The sequence below is a fragment of the Oncorhynchus clarkii genome, chromosome 1 (genome assembly GCF_045791955.1).
Source record: "Oncorhynchus clarkii lewisi isolate Uvic-CL-2024 chromosome 1, UVic_Ocla_1.0, whole genome shotgun sequence".
NCBI lineage: Eukaryota > Metazoa > Chordata > Actinopteri > Salmoniformes > Salmonidae > Oncorhynchus > Oncorhynchus clarkii.
Genome location: NC_092147.1, coordinates 7755566 through 7773168, shown reverse-complemented (window position 1 = coordinate 7773168; position 17603 = coordinate 7755566). Strand labels below are relative to the sequence as shown.

Genomic DNA, 17603 nt, shown 5'->3' with positions numbered 1-17603 from the left:
TTATTTGTCAAAGAAAAATACATTTAATCTAATATAGTAATATGTAAGTCAACACACTTACTCAATGCAGCCAGAAGATCAAACAAACAATTGTTAAAGTTATGCTCATTTTAAGGTAATTGCTTTTAAATGTCAGCAGTTGACAACATGGGAGACTCTTAGGTCTTGTACACGGTGGTGTAGTGGAGGGTAAGCACTACTTCCACACATTTTGTATTTTAACACAACCATTTAGCCACTTATCATGGAAAAATGGTTAGAAATTACAAGGATCGTTACTTTATTCACAATGAATGACATTGACCCACCTATTTTTTTAACCAGTACATCACTGGTTGTACGAATTACTCCAGATGCTGAGGATGACGATGAAGCTGAAGGTGATGAAGATGCAGTAGACGCCAAACAGCAGCCGGTCGAGGATGTAGCCCACCTGCATCCAGTCCTGGGAGATCTGGTTCCCGTCCACATGCTGGGCCACCTGGAGGCGGATGGACTGGAGCTCATTGCCCAGCTTCCTCAACTCCGCCAGGGCTGGATCGTCTGCCTCAGCCCACATCTTACCTGGTTCTCCTGTTTGAACCTGTCTCTCCACCGTCACTAGAGGGCAGACTTTCACGTCTGTTTCTTAGAGACAAGAGGGAAGGAAGGGAGAAAGATGCAATTATGAATATACCTCCTAAAGACAGAAATGATTGGTTGTCTAAGGTCGGACCTTAGACTAGTCAAGTGTCTGGAAAAATGTATCAGAGTGATTCCTGCATTTATGTTACTGTTCAGGCTTGTGATTGAATGCTTCACTATATTGCTTTGGGTTGAACAAGACAAAGATCTGCTAACTGAATGAAAGTCTGTGCAATTGTAAATCCCTGGAGGATCAGACAGGGTACCTCTTGCAACTGGATTGAGGATGACCTTGTTCTCTCTGGATTTCTGAGGCAGCCAGACGAGGGTGCCCATGAAGCGCAGGACGAGCACTCGGACCCAGCCAGGCACAGGGTGGAAGTTACTGGAGCCGACCAGGAGGTTGGTGATGAGAATAGTCTCCAGCAGGCTGGCCACCATTAGAGCCAAGCAGATAGCGAAGAACACATCTGCATGTGCAGGAGGTGAAGAGAGGAAAATATTCAGCAACTCTTAGGAGGACAAAGGAAGTGGATGATGATACTTGACCCTAACCAGCTAATCCAATAACACAAAGTAAACATCTACATTTATGACTTACGAAAAATATGGTGTTCCCATTACACATGTTTCATACTCACTTATCAGTGGAATGGTGCTTCCTGTAATGGGCAACAGGTCATTCACGATGAGCAGGAAGACGGAGTAGCCCAAAATTAGGGTCATCTTGAAGGAGGAGCGGTCCACGTTCTGGGGAGGCAGCAGGAAGCTGAAGAGATCCACAGTGATGAGGAAGCAGCTGGGTATCAGGAGGTTCACCACGTAGAGGGTTGCTCTGCGCCTCAGGACAATCTACAGTTTAGAGACACAATGTGGAATGAAAACCTTCAAGGGTGTCGTGCAGTAGATTCCCATTTCAGATAAGACAAAGCCATATATAGCTGAGTTAGCATCCTATTTATAAAATATGAAGTACTCTCTGACACAAAATTAAACGCTCTGTAGTTGTAGAGCCAAATGAATGGCGTCTGAGAAATTGCAGTTCTTTGGGTTCGTACGTAAAAGCAGAGCTCATCGTAGGGGTTGCTTTCTCCCTGATTGAATGTTGATAACTTGAACTTGCTGGATTTGATGTCCATCAGCTCCCACTCCCCTTCAGTGGACAACACGCTAATGGAACGTTTCAGGATGTCCTCCACCTTCTTCCCTAAAATAATCCTTATGTCCGACACTGCAGGGGAGATAAAGTAATGGGACATACTGGGATGAATGGGTTGAACCTATATGGAAGCAGAACATCATCTGTACTCAGAGGATGGTAAACTTGGGCCTAACACCAAACAGATCCCTTGGTTGACACCAAGTAATTTAGCAAAAACCTCAATGGACTCGATGGGCCACCCTGTTTCACATCTATCATTTCAGATCACAAGAGAGTCAGGATGTTTTTTTGGGAGAGAAGGAGTGATGGGTTAGGCATCGAATCCTTATGTTCAAGTAAGTCCTAAAGCATGGTTGCATTGACGTCTTACCGTGGTGGATGTAGGATCTGAAGGTGAAGGTGCAGTTCTGGACGTCAAAGGGGAAGGTGTAGATGTCCAGTTTACAGGAGCTAACCACTCTGACAGGGTTGGCATCTCGCACTATACCAGTATGCTTAATGTACACATAAGGGACGATGGGAGCTGTGCTTTGATCCATACTGTGAGACAGGGTGAAATATGGGGACGATTTCAAACCATGGGCAGGATATAAATCATATGTTTTATATTCCTTAATCTTGACTGAAGCTGTCACTAGTGCAATAAAAAGGGACAGAATTAAAGTGTTTGTTAAGATGTCCGCTCTCCAGCAGAATTCTAATTAGCATAATACAAACATCCCTATCAAGATCTGTCTGTTTAAGATATGGATTTCTATAGCCTGTGTCTCAATCCACCACATCGGCCAATGACAGCCTTCTGCATCTGCGGTGGAAGGTTGCTGAGCTACAGTTGTGTTTGTCAGACCATAGATAGATAGATTTTTTTGCAGGGGCTGCGTCTCAATCCACCACCATCTGCCAATGACGGCTTTCAGAATTTGCGGTGGAAGGTGGCCGGGCTTTAGCGATGTCTGTCGGAGCGTTATACATCCCTAAAATTGTTCTTCTCACGAAGACGTCTGTGGAGTCTGAACAAATGAATATGACCTATGACCTCTATGGAAAGATGAGACTGGCTAATTTGTTGGTGTTTTGCTCTACGACGAGACTTGTTTGAAGTTGATTGGTTGATTGATTCTGTCAATCTGCCAACTTCTGTGCGAACAGTTTGGGCTACACCTCTATCAAAAGGTGAGACTCTCAGGAACAGGTCGCTTGTTTGACTCTAGGACGCTTACAAGCCTTACAAGACTCTTCTGAAGGTAGCTCGTTACCAGTTAATATTTTTTTTACGGAGGTACACACATATATATATTTTTGGGGGTACTTAACTGTTTATATCTTTGACAACTTTTACTCCATTTCATTCCTAATGAAAATGATGGACTTTTTACCAATTCATGCCCCTATCAAGACAACATCCCTGGTCATCACTACTGCCTCTGATCTGGCGGACTCACTAATTTTATTTTTAATACTTAATTAAGTATATTTTAGCAATTACATTTACTTTAAATACTTACGTATATTTAAAACCAAATACTTTTAGACTTGTACTCAAATATTATTTTACAGGGTGACTTTCACTTTTACTTTAGTCGTATCTCTACAATGGCGCAGGATTGTTGCCGTTTTACGGTCCCCTAACCTATTGTGGTATTGTGTGTTTTTTCACGTTATTTGTAACTTATTTTGTACATAATGTTTCTGTCTCTTATGACCGAAAAGAGCATCTAGACATCTGGACAGCAATTACTCTCCTTGTAGTAGAATAATATTTTTTCTTTAATGAGTCGGCCGCGTAGGACTCCAGACACCCGACAAGGAACTCATCCCACTAATTCGCAGGAGAACGAGACGAAGATATCAGAGATATCAGGGGGCTTTCTAAGGATCTTACGGCGAGAGGGTAATCTGCCTTTACTGTCGGTCCTATTAGCCATTGTCAAATCATTCGATTATATATATAGACAAACTACGAGCATGTATATCCTACCAACGGGACATTAAAAACTGTAATATCTTATGTTTCACAGAGTCGTGGCTGAACGACGATATGAATAACATACAGTTGGTGGGTTTCCTGCTTTTTCAGAAGGATAGAACAGCCACCGCTTGTAAGACAAGGGGTGGCGGTCTATGTATATTTGTAAACAACAGCTCGTGCACGAAATCTAAGGAAGTCTCAAGGTTTTGCTCACCTGAGGTAGAGTATCGTATGATAAACTGTAGACCACACTATTTACCAAGAGAGATTTCATCTATATTCTTCGTAGCTGTCTATTTACCACCAAAAACTGATGCTGGCACTAAAACTGCACTCAATGAGCTGTATACGGCTAGAAGCGAACAGGAAAAGGCTCATCCAGAGGTGGCGCTCCTAGTGGCCGGAGACTTTAATGCAGGGAAACTTAAATCTGTTTTACCTAATTTCTATCAGCATGTTAAATGTGCAACCAGAATGAAAAAAACTCTAGACCACCTTTACTCCACACACAGAGACGTGTACAAAGGTACCCCTCACCATCCATTTGGCACATCTGACTATAATTCTATCCTCCTTACTCCTGCTTACAAGCAAAACTAAAGTAGGAAGCACCAGTGACTCGGTCAATAAAAAAGTGGTCAGATGAAGCAGATGCTAAGCTACAGGACTGTTTTCCTAGCACAGACTGGAATATGTTCCGGGATTCTTCCGATGGCATTGAGGAGTATACCACATCAGTCACTGGCTTCATCAATAAGTGCATTGATGATGTCGTCCCCATAGTGACTGTACGTGCATACCCCAACCAGAAGCCATGGATTACAGACAACATCTGCACTGAGTTAAAGGGTAGAGCTGCTGCTTTCAAGGAGCGGGACTCTAACCTGGAAGCTTATAAGAAATCCCGCTACGCCCTCCGACGAACCATCAAACAGGCAAAGTGTCAATACAGGACTAAGATTGAATCATACTACACCGGCTCCGATGCTCGTCGGATGTGGCAGGGCTTGCAAACTATTACAGACTACAAAGGGAAGCACAGCCACGAGCTGCCCTGTGACACGAGCCTACCAGACAAGCTACATTACTTCTATGCTCGCTTTGAGGCAAGTAACACTGAAACATGCATGAGAGCATCAGCTGTTCTGGACAACTGTGTGATCACGCTCTCCGTAGCTAATGTGAGTAAGACGGATTACCAGGACGTGTACTCCGAGCATGCGCTGACCAACTGGCAAGTGTCTTCACTGACAGATGATGCAATCTCTATTGCACTCCACACTGCCCTTTCACACCTGGACAAAAAGAACACCTATGTGAGTATGCCATTAATGACTACAGCTCAGAATTCAACACCATAGTGCCCTCAAAGCTCATCACTAAGCTAAGGTCCCTGGGACTAAACACCTCCCTCTGCAACTGGATCCTGGACTTCCTGACGGGCCGCCCCCAGGTGGTAAGGATAGGTAACAACACATCCGCCACGCTGATCCTCAACAGAATGGCATCTGAGAAATTGCAGTTCTTTGGGTTCTTACATAGAAGCAGAGTGATAGATGGGCCTGATCACCGACAACGATGAGACAGTCTTTACCGAGAAGGTCAGAGACCTGGCCATGTGGTGCCAGGACAACAACCTCCCCCTTAACGTTATCAAGACAAAGGAGATGATTATGGACTACAGGAAAAGGAGGACCTAGCACGCCCCCATTCACATCGATGGGGCTGTACTTGAGCGGGTTGAGAGTTTCAAGTTCCTTGATGTCCTTGATCATCAACAAACTATCATGGTTCAAACACACCAAGAGAGTCGTGAAGAGGGCACGACAACGCCTTTTCCCCCTCAGGAGACTGAAAAGATTTGGCAAGTGTCTTCACAGTGGTTGCATCACTGCCTGGTATGGCAACTGCTCGGGCCTCCTACCGCAAGTCACTACAGAGAGTAGTACATAGGGCCCAGCACATCACTTGGGCCAAGCTTCCTGCCATCCAGGACCTCTATACCAGGCGGTGTCAGAGGCAGGCCCTTCAAATTGTCAAAGACTCCAGCCACCCTAGTTATAGACTGCTCTTTCTGTTACCGCACAGCAAACGGTACCGGAGCGCCGAGTCTGGGTCCAAAAGGCTTCTTAACAGCATCTACCCCTAAGCCATAATACTTCTGAACAGCAAATCAAATAGCTACCCAGACTATTTGCAATGCCCCACCCCTCTTTTAGTCACTAACTCTACTTACATGTACATATTACCTCAATTACCTTAACTAACCATTGAATCTGTACCGGTACCCCATGTATATAGCCTCCACATTGACTCTGTACCGGTACCCCCTGTATATAGCCTCCACATTGACTCTGTACCGTAATACCCTGTATATAGCCTCCACATTGACTCTGTACCGTAACACCCTGTATATAGCCTCCACATTGACTCTGTACCGTAATACCCTGTATATAGCCTCCACATTGACTCTGTACCGGTACCCCCTGTATATAGCCTCGCTATTGTTTTTAGTGCTGCTCTCTTAATTATTAGTTACTTAAAATGTATATCTATTTTTTACTTAACAATTATTTTTCTTAGAACTGCATTGTTGGGTAGGGCTTGTAGGTAAGCATTTCACTGTTGTATTCGGCACATGTGACAAATACAATTTGATTTGATTTGAGCCATGTTCTATGAAGGTATCTTTTGGGTTAATTTCCATCACTGCATGGAAGCAGTTTTAAATAGGTTAAATATCGGTCTAAACCTTTTCACATTCCCTGGTCTTTAAAAAACAAAACATATATATATTTTTAACTGCGTTTTCCCATGTATTAATCGGTTACTCAATGTGTTTCTATGGGCTAATATCAGTAAGACCAAATTCAATGTTTCTTCAAAAAAATAAGTATATTGTATATATATATATGTATCTATATATATATATATATATATATATATATATATATATATATATATATATATATATGTATATTTAGACTATAGAGATGTTTAACTCACAATTCATTGATTACCACATCTGGTGACCAGAACCTTTCCCTGGGGAGAGAAATATTGGCAGTGCCGCATTGGACTGGGTCCCAGCTGAAAAATTCATTATCCCATTCCTAAAACAACACATTAGCAACAATACAATATGTTTGTATACAGCATTCAAAATTACAATACGATATTTCGGATTGTGTAACATTCAAAGATACATTTTTAATTTTAATTTTAACATAATTATATATCACTATTGCTATTCAGTACATATTGGTGAATGGATGTTTTGTGTCCTAACAAATATGAAGTAATGTGAAGTAACGTTCTGTAGGAGAAAGAGAAACCAAAGTGCACATATAAAATGACTCCCATACACTGTGTACGTATACTTGCTAAAATAATACGCTCACCTTCACCAGCCAAATGTAGGTGTTCAACAGTTGTGCTTTTTCCTCCTGAAAAGATAATTACTTTTTGTTGTAGGATACAAAGTAAAGGCAATAAAGCCACATTTTCAATAGATCTACAAAACAGGATGTGGAGGAACATTCGGAACTATATAGCACATGTCAAATACAGTGGGGAGAACAAGTATTTGATACACTGACAATTTTGCAGGTTTTCCTACTTACAAAGCATGTAGAGGTCTGTAATTTGTATCATAGGTACACTTATACTGTGAGAGACTGAATCTAAAACAAAATCCAGAAAAACACATTGTATGATTTTTAAGTAATTTATTTGCATTTTATTGCATGACATAAGTATTTGATACATCAGAAAAGCAGAACTTAATATTTGGTACAGAAACCTTTGTTTGCAATTACAGAGATCATACGTTTCCTGTTGTTCTTGACCAAGTTTGCACACACTGCAGCAGGGATTTTGGCCCACTCCTCCATACAGACCTTCTCCAGATCCTTCAGGTTTCGGGGCTGTTGCTGGGCAATACAGACTTTCAGCTCCCTCCAAAGATTTTCTATTGGGTTCAGGTCTGGAGACTGGCTAGGCCACTCCAGGACCTTAAGATGCTTTTACGGAGCCACTCCTTAGTTTCTCTGGCTGTGTGTTTCAGGTTGTTGTCATGCTGGAAGACCCAGCCACGACCCATATTCAATGCTCTTACTGAGGGAAGGAGGTTGTTGGCCAAGATCTCACGATACATGGCCCCATCCATCCTCCCCTCAATACGGTGCAGTCGTCCTGTCCCCTTTGCAGAAAATCATCCCCAAAGAATGATGTTTCCACCTCCATGCTTCACGGTTGGGATGGTGTTCTTGGGGTTGTACTCATCCTTCTTCTTCCTCCAAACACGGCGAGTGGAGTTTAGACCAAAAAGCTCTATTTTTGTCTCATCAGACCACATGACCTTCTCCCATTCCTCCTCTGGATCATCCAGATGGTCATTGGCAAACTTCAGACGGGCCTGGACAGGCGCTGCCTTGAGCAGGGGGACCTTGCGTGCGCTGCAGGATTTTAATCCATGATGGCGTAGTGTGTTACTAATGGTTTTCTTTGAGACTGTGGTCCCAGCTCTCTTCAGGTCATTGACCAGGTCCTAACGTGTAGTTATGGGCTGATCCCTCACCTTTCTCATGATCATTGATGCCGCACGAGGTGAGATCTTGCATGGAGCCCCAGACCGAGGGTGATTGACCGTCATCTTGAACTTCTTCCATTTTCTAATAATTGCGCCAACAGTTGTTGCCTTCTCACCAAGCTGCTTGCCTATTGTCCTGTAGCCCATCCCAGCCTTGTGCAGGTCTACAATTTTACCCTGATGTCCTTACACAGCTTTCTGGTCTTGGCCATTGTGGAGAGGTTGGAGTTTGTTTGATTGAGTGTGTGGACATGGGGAATTTTATACAGGTAACGAGTTCAAACAGGTGCAGTTAATACAGGTAATGAGTGGAGAACAGGAGGGCTTCTTAAAGAAAAACTAACAGGTCTGTGAGAGCCGGAATTCTTACTGGTTGGTAGGTGATCAAATACTTATGTCATGCAATAAAATGCAAATTTTACTTATAATTACTTAAAAATCATACAATGTGATTTTCTGGATTTTTGTTTTAGATTCCATCTCTCACAGTTGAAGTGTACCTATGATAAAAATGACAGACCTCTACATGCTTTGTAAGTAGGAAAACCTGCAAAATTGGCAGTGTATCAAATACTTGTTCTCCCCACTGTACATTGATGGATTTAATGGTATGTCTCCTCAGGTGAACCAGTTGAAAGGGATACCATGCTGTCCTACTACTCCTTACCACACCCAGGATGCCGTAGAGAGTGAAGTACATGCTGATGTTGGTGGGGGTTGAGAGGTTCATGACAGGTCGTATGGAGTACAACTTCATGACGTTCTCCAGGGCGGCCAGAAGGGATATGGTGTTGGGGTTGGTGCAGTTCACCACTATCTTACATCTCAGGCATGGCACTGGGGAAACAATGGTAACCATGCTGCTTTATATTGTGGTTTTGTTATGGTCCTGTGTTCCTCAGTTAGTAGAACATGGCACTTTCAACACCAGAGTTGTGGGTTCAATTCCCACGGGGGACCAGGATGAAAATGTATTCACTCACTACTGTATGTTGTTTTGGATACGAGAATCTGGTAAATGAGGTCAAATATAAGAACATCTTCAGTGAAAAGTCTTTCATTTTGGGGTTCTTGCGTATTGTAGATATCATTATTAGAAGCTTCTTAGATCTTCTTGCTACTTTTTCATATGATAGTGAAATGAATTGACTGCAAACCCACAAATACATTATGTTATGAACTTGATCGTTAAGGTATCAGCTACCCCAAGTAAAATCAAAAAGTGAACATAAAACTAAAGAATAAATGAAAACAAACTATCACTCAAATATAATATTTTAAGTTTACTTAATTAAATTAGTTGACTTGACTTTTTCTTTCCCCGTGTCCAAGCTGTACCTACCCTGTACCATGATGCAGCAGATGATGAACAGAACCTGGTGGGAACTGACCCACCATCGTTGAGACTGAAATAGTCATTTAAAAAATCACTGTTAGGTTCAAAGGTCAAACTGTATTTTAGAGATACGGTCCATTGTTTAGTGTATGTTTGATAATTAACATAATGTGTATAACACCATGAATTACTTTATGAATTCACAACTTAATTTACCTCAAATGTCACTTAACAAAAGTTTTGAGCAATTACAGTAATGAATTGAAGCACAACAGACAGGCACGAAACATGTGTAAGGTACATCCCCCCCAATGTAACGAAAGGCATTAGAATGAAAGATATTTACCTCCATTTTGGAAAAATCCTTGGCTGCCATCAAACTGCAAGTTTTTGAAAACTACTGTTGACTGTTTCAATCCTAATGTTTGGCTGAAGAACTGTCTAGAGCAAAGCTTTGTTTCCTCAATCCCATCGATGGCACCTCTTCACCAGCTGGAACAAATTGAATATATACAGACTAATTTGCATAGTTAAACACTTATGTTGATGTATTGTCATATCATAATTTGCTGTTGGAGAATCCACAGAAAATCTTACAGCTCCAGACTGTTTTCAAGTTTGAACACAGTTCTCCTGCAACAAAGATCTCTGATACGTTAGAAGTGACACAAAGAGTCAGTGATTTCTTGATTCTACAATAAACTAAACATAGGAATTGTAAAAAATACATTTAAAATAAATATATATATTCCTAGCAATATTCTTAGCAACAGAGAAGACCATGAGTGAGATCCATAAACCTTGGGGCAAATGAGGTGGTCAGTAGAGCAGGTGAACTCTTGTGGTACAGAGCTACTTTACCTGCACGGGGTTGGATACAAAACAGGCGTGAGCCACAGTAAATGGCTGTGGTGGAGGGTGAAGTTGCCCATAGAAGCTGATCCTGGGTCAGTGTATCATTTTCCACACTAATGGTTAAAGTTAGGATTGGGGGAGGGGAAGCTGATCCTAGACCTGTACCTAGGAGACATTTCACCTTAGAGCTGTGGTGTGCCAACCTATGCAACAAGTGCAACCAGTGGGCATCGGACGATAGTGTACCACAGCTCTGCAGACAATACATGTACTGGGCTATGGAAATGAGCTGGGGGTTCACCTCAGCACACAAAGGAACAGGTGTCCCAATGTCCCCCCATTCAGCTCTCCCACCCAAATAATTAGTTATATAACTTGTGTTATGAATTGTATGGTAATGTTTATTCTCTATCTTGTGTCTGATACAATATATAGGCTGATAATTTAATTATAGAAGGGTGATAATATGAGTCCTGGAATTAGTTCATGGCCTAAGGAAAGAGGGATGGAGAGAGAAGGAAAGAGAGAGAGAGGTATGGAGAGCAAAGGAAGAGGGGAGATGAAGAGAGAAAGAACGATAAATAAATAATGAGAGATAAAGAGAGAATGAAAGAGAGATGGTAGGAAAGACAAGGGTAGGAAGAGCACACACATAGGATTACATGCTGTAGTATCAATGGTACCTAATCAATAAGCAGTGTTGGAAAAAAGTACTACATTTTTATACGGAGTAAAAGTAAAGATTCCTTTATAGAATATGACTCAAGTAAAATGGGATCACGCAGTAAAATTTTACTTGAGTATAAGTTTTAAAGTATTTGTTTTTAAATATACTTCAGAATCAAAGAACATGGAATTGCTAAAATGTAAAAGTATAAATAATTTCAAATTCCTTATATTAAGCAAACCAGATGGCACAATTTTCTTGTTTTTATTTATTTATGGATAGCCAGGGGCACAATCCAACACTCAGACCTAATTTACAAATTTTGTTTATGTGTTTTTTGAGTCTGCCAGATCAGAGGCAGTAGGGATGACCAGGGATGTTCTCTTGATAAGTGTGTGAATTAGACTATATTCCTGTCAAAATGTACTTTTGGGTGTCAGGGAAAATGTATGAAGAAAAAGTACATTATTTTCTTTAGTAATGTATTTAAGTAAATGTAAAAGTTGGCAACAATATAAATAGTAAAAAAAGTGCATATACCTAAAAAATACTCTTAGGTAGTACTTTAAAGTATATTTACATAAGTACTTTACTCCACTGTCAATAAGGCCAAGGTTATTCATAAGGGACATTGGCAACCTCCAAAAATGACAAAAGGTTTATCATGCAACATAATATACTATATTGTTTCAAGTTGGTAAAACCTCACCATTCAGCTAATGCTGCAGGCTACACAGCTATATGTCAAAATGTATCATTCCCAGTAATATAATACCGTTAAATTTCTCTAAAGTTCGTAATTCACGCTTGTAATAAGGTATTTTTAGAGGGACATTTTTATTTTAAAAAACATTGACAGATTAACACCTTTCTGTTTATACTGAACAAAACATTATACATTATACCGGTGCGGGGGCACCGGTTAGTCGAGGTAATATGTACTGTACATGTCGGTAGAGTTTAGTGACTATGCATAGATTATAAACAGAGAGTAGCAGCAGCATAAAAGAGGGGTCTGGGTAGCCATTTGATTAGCTGTTCAGGAGTCTTATGGTTTGGGGGTAGAAGCTGTTTAGATTCCTTTTGGTCCTCTACTTGGCAATCTGGTACTGCTTGCCGTGTGGCAGCAGAGAACAGTCTATGACTAGGGTGGCTGGAGTCTTTTGTTATTGACCAAATACTTATTTTCCACCATCATTTGCAAATAAATTCATAAAAAATCCTACAATGTGATTTTCTGGATTTTCTTTTCTCATTTTGTCTGTCATAGTTGAAGTGTACCTATGATGAAAATTACAGGCCTCTCTCATCTTTTTAAGTGGGAGAACTTGCACAATTGCTGGCTGACTAAATACTTTTTTGCCCCACTGTAGGTGTTCCTTTTATTCAGGTGGGAAAGGGCAGTCTTGAGTGCAATACATATCATCATCTGTGGATCTGTTGGGGCAGTAGGCAAATTGGAGTGGGTCTAGAAACATGTTGGTATTACAGATATCAGTCAGGGAGAGGTTAAAAATGTCAGTGAAGACACTTGCCAGTTGGTCAGCGCATGCTTGGAGTACACGTCCTGGTAATCTGTCTGGCCCTGCAGCCTTGTGAATGTTGACCTGTTTAAAGGTCTTACTCACATCGGCTACGGAGAGCATGATTACACAGTCGCTCGGAGCAGCTGGTGCTCTCATGTATGTTTCAGTGTTACTTGCCTCATGGTGAGCATAGATGTAATTTAGCTCATCTGGTAGGTTCATGTCACAGGGCAGCTCGTGGCTGTGCTTCTCTTTATAGTCTGTAATAGTTTGCAAGCCCTGCCACACCCAAATAGCATTGGAGCCGGTGTAGTACGATTCAATCTTAGTCCTGTATTGACACTTTGCCTGTTCGTCGGAGGGCTTAGCGGGATTTCTTTTAAGCTTCCGGGTTAGAGTCCCACTCCTTGAAAGCGGAAGCTCTATCCTTTAGCTCTAGTGTGGATGTTGCCTGTAATTCATGGATTCTGGTTGGTATGTACGTACTGTCATTGTGGGGACGACATCATCTATGCACTTATCGATGAAGCCAGTGACTGATGCGGTATACTCCTCAATGCCATCAGAAGAATCCCGGAACATATTCCAGTCTGTGCTAGCAAAACATTCCTGTAGCTTAGCATCTGCTTCATCTGACCGAGTCAGTGGTGCTTCCTGCTTTAGTTTTTGCTTCTAAGCAGGAATCAGGAGGATAGAATTATGGTCAAATGTGCCAAATGGATGGCAAGGGGAGGCTTTGAACACATCTCTGTGTGTGGTGTAAAGGTGGTCTAGAGGTTTGAACACATCTCTGTGTGTGGTGTAAAGGTGGTCTAGAGCTTTGTACACGTCTCTGTGTGTGGTGTAAAGGTGGTCTAGAGGTTTGTATGGGTCTCTGTGTGTGGTGTAAAGGTGGTCTAGAGGTTTGAACACATCTCTGTGTGTGGTGTAAAGGTGGTCTAGAGGTTTGTATGGGTCTCTGTGTGTGGTGTAAAGGTGGTCTAGAGATTTGTATGGGTCTCTGTGTGTGGTGTAAAGGTGGTCTAGAGGTTTGTATGGGTCTCTGTGTGTGGTGTAAAGGTGGTCTAGAGGTTTGAACACGTCTCTGTGTGTGGTGTAAAGGTGGTCTAGAGGTTTGTATGGGTCTCTGTGTGTGGTGTAAAGGTGGTCTAGAGATTTGTATGGGTCTCTGTGTGTGGTGTAAAGGTGGTCTAGAGGTTTGAACACGTCTCTGTGTGTGGTGTAAAGGTGGTCTAGAGGTTTGAACACGTCTCTGTGTGTGGTGTAAAGGTGGTCTAGAGTGTTTTCCTCTGGTTGCACATTTAACATGCTGATAGAAATGAGGTCAAACTTATTTGAGTTTCCCTGCATGAAAGTCCCCAGCGACTAGGAGCTCCGCCTCTGGATGAGCGTTTTCCTATTTGATTATGGCCGTATACAGCTCATTGAGTGTGGTCTTAGTATCAGCATCGGTCTGCGATGGTATATAGACAGCTACGAAAAACATAGATGTAAACTCTCTTGGTAAATAGTGTGGTCTACAGCTTATCATGAGATACTCTACCTCAGGCGAGGTGCAAATCCTACAAATCCTCGAGACTTCCTTAGATTTTGTGCACCAGCTGCTGTTTACAAATGTACATACCCCTTGTCTTACCAAATATACATAGACCACTGCCCCTTGTCTTACCAAATATACATAGACCACCACCCCTTGTCTTACCAGAGGCCGCTGTTCTATCCTGCCGAAAAAGCTTAAAGCCCACCAGTTGTATGTTATTCATGTCGTCGTTCAGCCACGACTCTGTGAAACATAAGATATTACAGTTTTTAATGTCCAGTTGGTAGGATATAAGTGCTCGTAGTTTGTCTATTTTATTATCTATTGATTGTACGTTGGATAATAGGACCGATGGTAAAGGCAGATTACCCTCTCGGCGACGGATCCTTACAAGGCACCCGGACTGTCATCCACAATATCTCAGTCTTTTCCTCCTGTGAATGACAGGGATGAGGGCCTTGTCGGGTGTCTGGAGTAAATCCTTCCCGTTCGACTTGTTGAAGAAGAATTCCTCCAGTATGGGGTGAGTAATCGCTGCCCTAATATCAAGAAGCTCTTTTCAGTCATAAGATCCGGTCACAGAAATATTATGTACAAAATAAGTTACAAATAAGGCGAAAAAACATGCACAATAGCACAATAGGTTAGTGGTAAAACGGTGGCCATCTCTTTCGGTGCGATTACTGCAGTACCACTGTAGACAGGGAGGAGACCTCCTTGTTCTTACTGCAGTACCACTGTAGACAGGGAGGAGACCTCCTTGTTCTTACTGCAGTACCACTGTAGACAGGGATGAGACCTCCTTGTTCTTACTGCAGTACCACTGTAGACAGGGAGGAGACCTCCTTGTTCTTACTGCAGTACCACTGTAGACAGGAAGGAGACCTCCTTGTTCTTACTGCAGTACCACTGTGGACAGGAAGGAGACCTCCTTGTTCTTACTGCAGTACCACTGTAGACAGGAAGGAGACCTCCTTGTTTTTACTGCAGTACCACTGTAGACAGGGAGGAGACCTCCTTGTTCTTACTGCAGTACCACTGTAGACAGGGATGAGACCTCCTTGTTCTTACTGCAGTACCACTGTAGACAGGGAGGAGACCTCCTTGTTCTTACTGCAGTACCACTGTAGACAGGGAGGAGACCTCCTTGTTCTTACTGCAGTACCACTGTAGACAGGGAGGAGACCTCCTTGTTCTTACTGCAGTACCACTGTAGACAGGGATGAGACCTCCTTGTTCTTACTGCAGTACCACTGTAGACAGGAAGGAGACCTCCTTGTTCTTACTGCAGTACCACTGTGGACAGGAAGGAGACCTCCTTGTTCTTACTGCAGTACCACTGTAGACAGGAAGGAGACCTCCTTGTTCTTACTGCAGTACCACGGTAGACAGGGAGGAGATCTACAATACCACTGTAGACATTGAGGAGATCTACAGTACCACTGTAGACCGGGAGGAGGAGATCTACAGTACCACTGTAGACAGGGAGGAGGAGATCTACAGTACCACTGTAGACAGGGAGGAGGAGATATACAGTACCACTGTAGACAGGGAGGAGATCTACAGTACCACTGTAGACATTGAGGAGATCTACAGTACCACTGTAGACATTGAGGAGATCTACAGTACCACTGTAGACATTGAGGAGATCTACAGTACCACTGTAGACCGGGAGGAGGAGATCTACAGTACCACTGTAGACCGGGAGGAGGAGATCTACAGTACCACTGTAGACAGGGAGGAGGAGATCTACAGTACCACTGTAGACAGGGAGGAGGAGATCTACAGTACCACTGTAGACATTGAGGAGATCTACAGTACCACTGTAGACAGGGAGGAGGAGATCTACAGTACCACTGTAGACATGGAGGAGATGTACAGTACCACTGTAGACAGGGAGGAGATCTACAGTACCACTGTAGACATTGAGGAGATCTACAGTACCACTGTAGACAGGGAGGAGGAGATCTACAGTACCACTGTAGACAGGGAGGAGGAGATCTACAGTACCACTGTAGACCGGGAGGAGGAGATCTACAGTACCACTGTAGACCGGGAGGAGGAGATCTACAGTACCACTGTAGACAGGGAGGAGGAGATCTACAGTACCACTGTAGACAGGGAGGAGATCTACAGTACCACTGTAGACAGGGAGGAGGAGATCTACAGTACCACTGTAGACAGGGAGGAGATCTACAGTACCACTGTAGACAGGGAGGAGATCTACAGTACCACTGTAGACAGGGAGGAGGAGATCTACAGTACCACTGTAGACAGGGAGGAGGAGATCTACAGTACCACTGTAGACAGGGAGGAGGAGATCTACAGTACCACTGTAGACCGGGAGGAGGAGATCTACAGTACCACTGTAGACAGGGAGGAGGAGATCTACAGTACCACTGTAGACAGGGAGGAGGAGATCTACAGTACCACTGTAGACAGGGAGGAGGAGATCTACAGTACCACTGTAGACAGGGAGGAGGAGATCTACAGTACCACTGTAGACAGGGAGGAGATCTACAGTACCACTGTACACATTGAGGAGATCTACAGTACCACTGTAGACATTGAGGAGATCTACAGTACCACTATAGACAGGGAGGAGATCTACAGTACCACTATAGACAGGGAGGAGATCTACAGTACCACTGTAGACATTGAGGAGATCTACAGTACCACTGTAGACAGGGATGGAAGCTGTACTGTTAGATTTCAGTGCAGCCTTTGATATTATTGACCATAACCTGTTGTTAAGAAAACATACAGAACCAGTCAAAGATTTTGACATACCTACTCTTTCAAGGGTTTTTCTTTATTTTTACTATTTTCTACATTGTAGCATAATAGAGAAGACATCAAAACTATGAAGTAACACATGTTGAGTAATTTGGGAATGAAAAACATTTTAAACAAATTAAAATATAGTGTGCATTTTAAATTCTTCAAAGTGGCCACCCTTTTCCTTGATAACAGTTTTGCACACTCTTGGCATTCTCTCAACCAGCTTCTTGAGGAAAGCTTTTTCAACAGTCTTGAAGGAGTTCCTACTTATGCTGAGCAGTTGTTGGCTGCTTTTCTTGCACGCTGCAGTCCAACTCATCCCAAACCATCTAAATTGGGTTGAGGTCGGGTGATTATGGAGGCCAGATCATCTGATGCAGCACTCCATCACGCTCCATCCTGGTTAAATAGCTCTTACACAGCCTCTTATAGCCTTTAGCCCTACCCTCATCCTACTCCTCCGTTCCTCTGGTGATAAAGAGGTTAACCCAGGCCCTGTAGCCCCCAGTACTACATTCCCAGGTACTACATACCTATTCCCCAGGTGCTCTC

General features: G+C 42.7%; 1 protein-coding gene across 1 annotated transcript; it reads right to left on the bottom strand.

The window, feature by feature from the left end:
• Positions 1-328: 328 nt before the first annotated feature.
• LOC139414944 (5-hydroxytryptamine receptor 3A-like) lies at positions 329-10058 on the bottom strand. The gene is made up of 10 exons (XM_071162599.1): positions 10029-10058; positions 9689-9752; positions 9014-9183; positions 7157-7201; positions 6762-6868; positions 2157-2326; positions 1683-1855; positions 1266-1476; positions 891-1094; positions 329-621 (listed from the first exon to the last, which is right to left on the bottom strand). Exons 1-10 carry the CDS (start codon positions 10056-10058, stop codon positions 329-331), a joined length of 1467 nt encoding a protein of 488 aa, XP_071018700.1.
• Positions 10059-17603: the final 7545 nt, after the last annotated feature.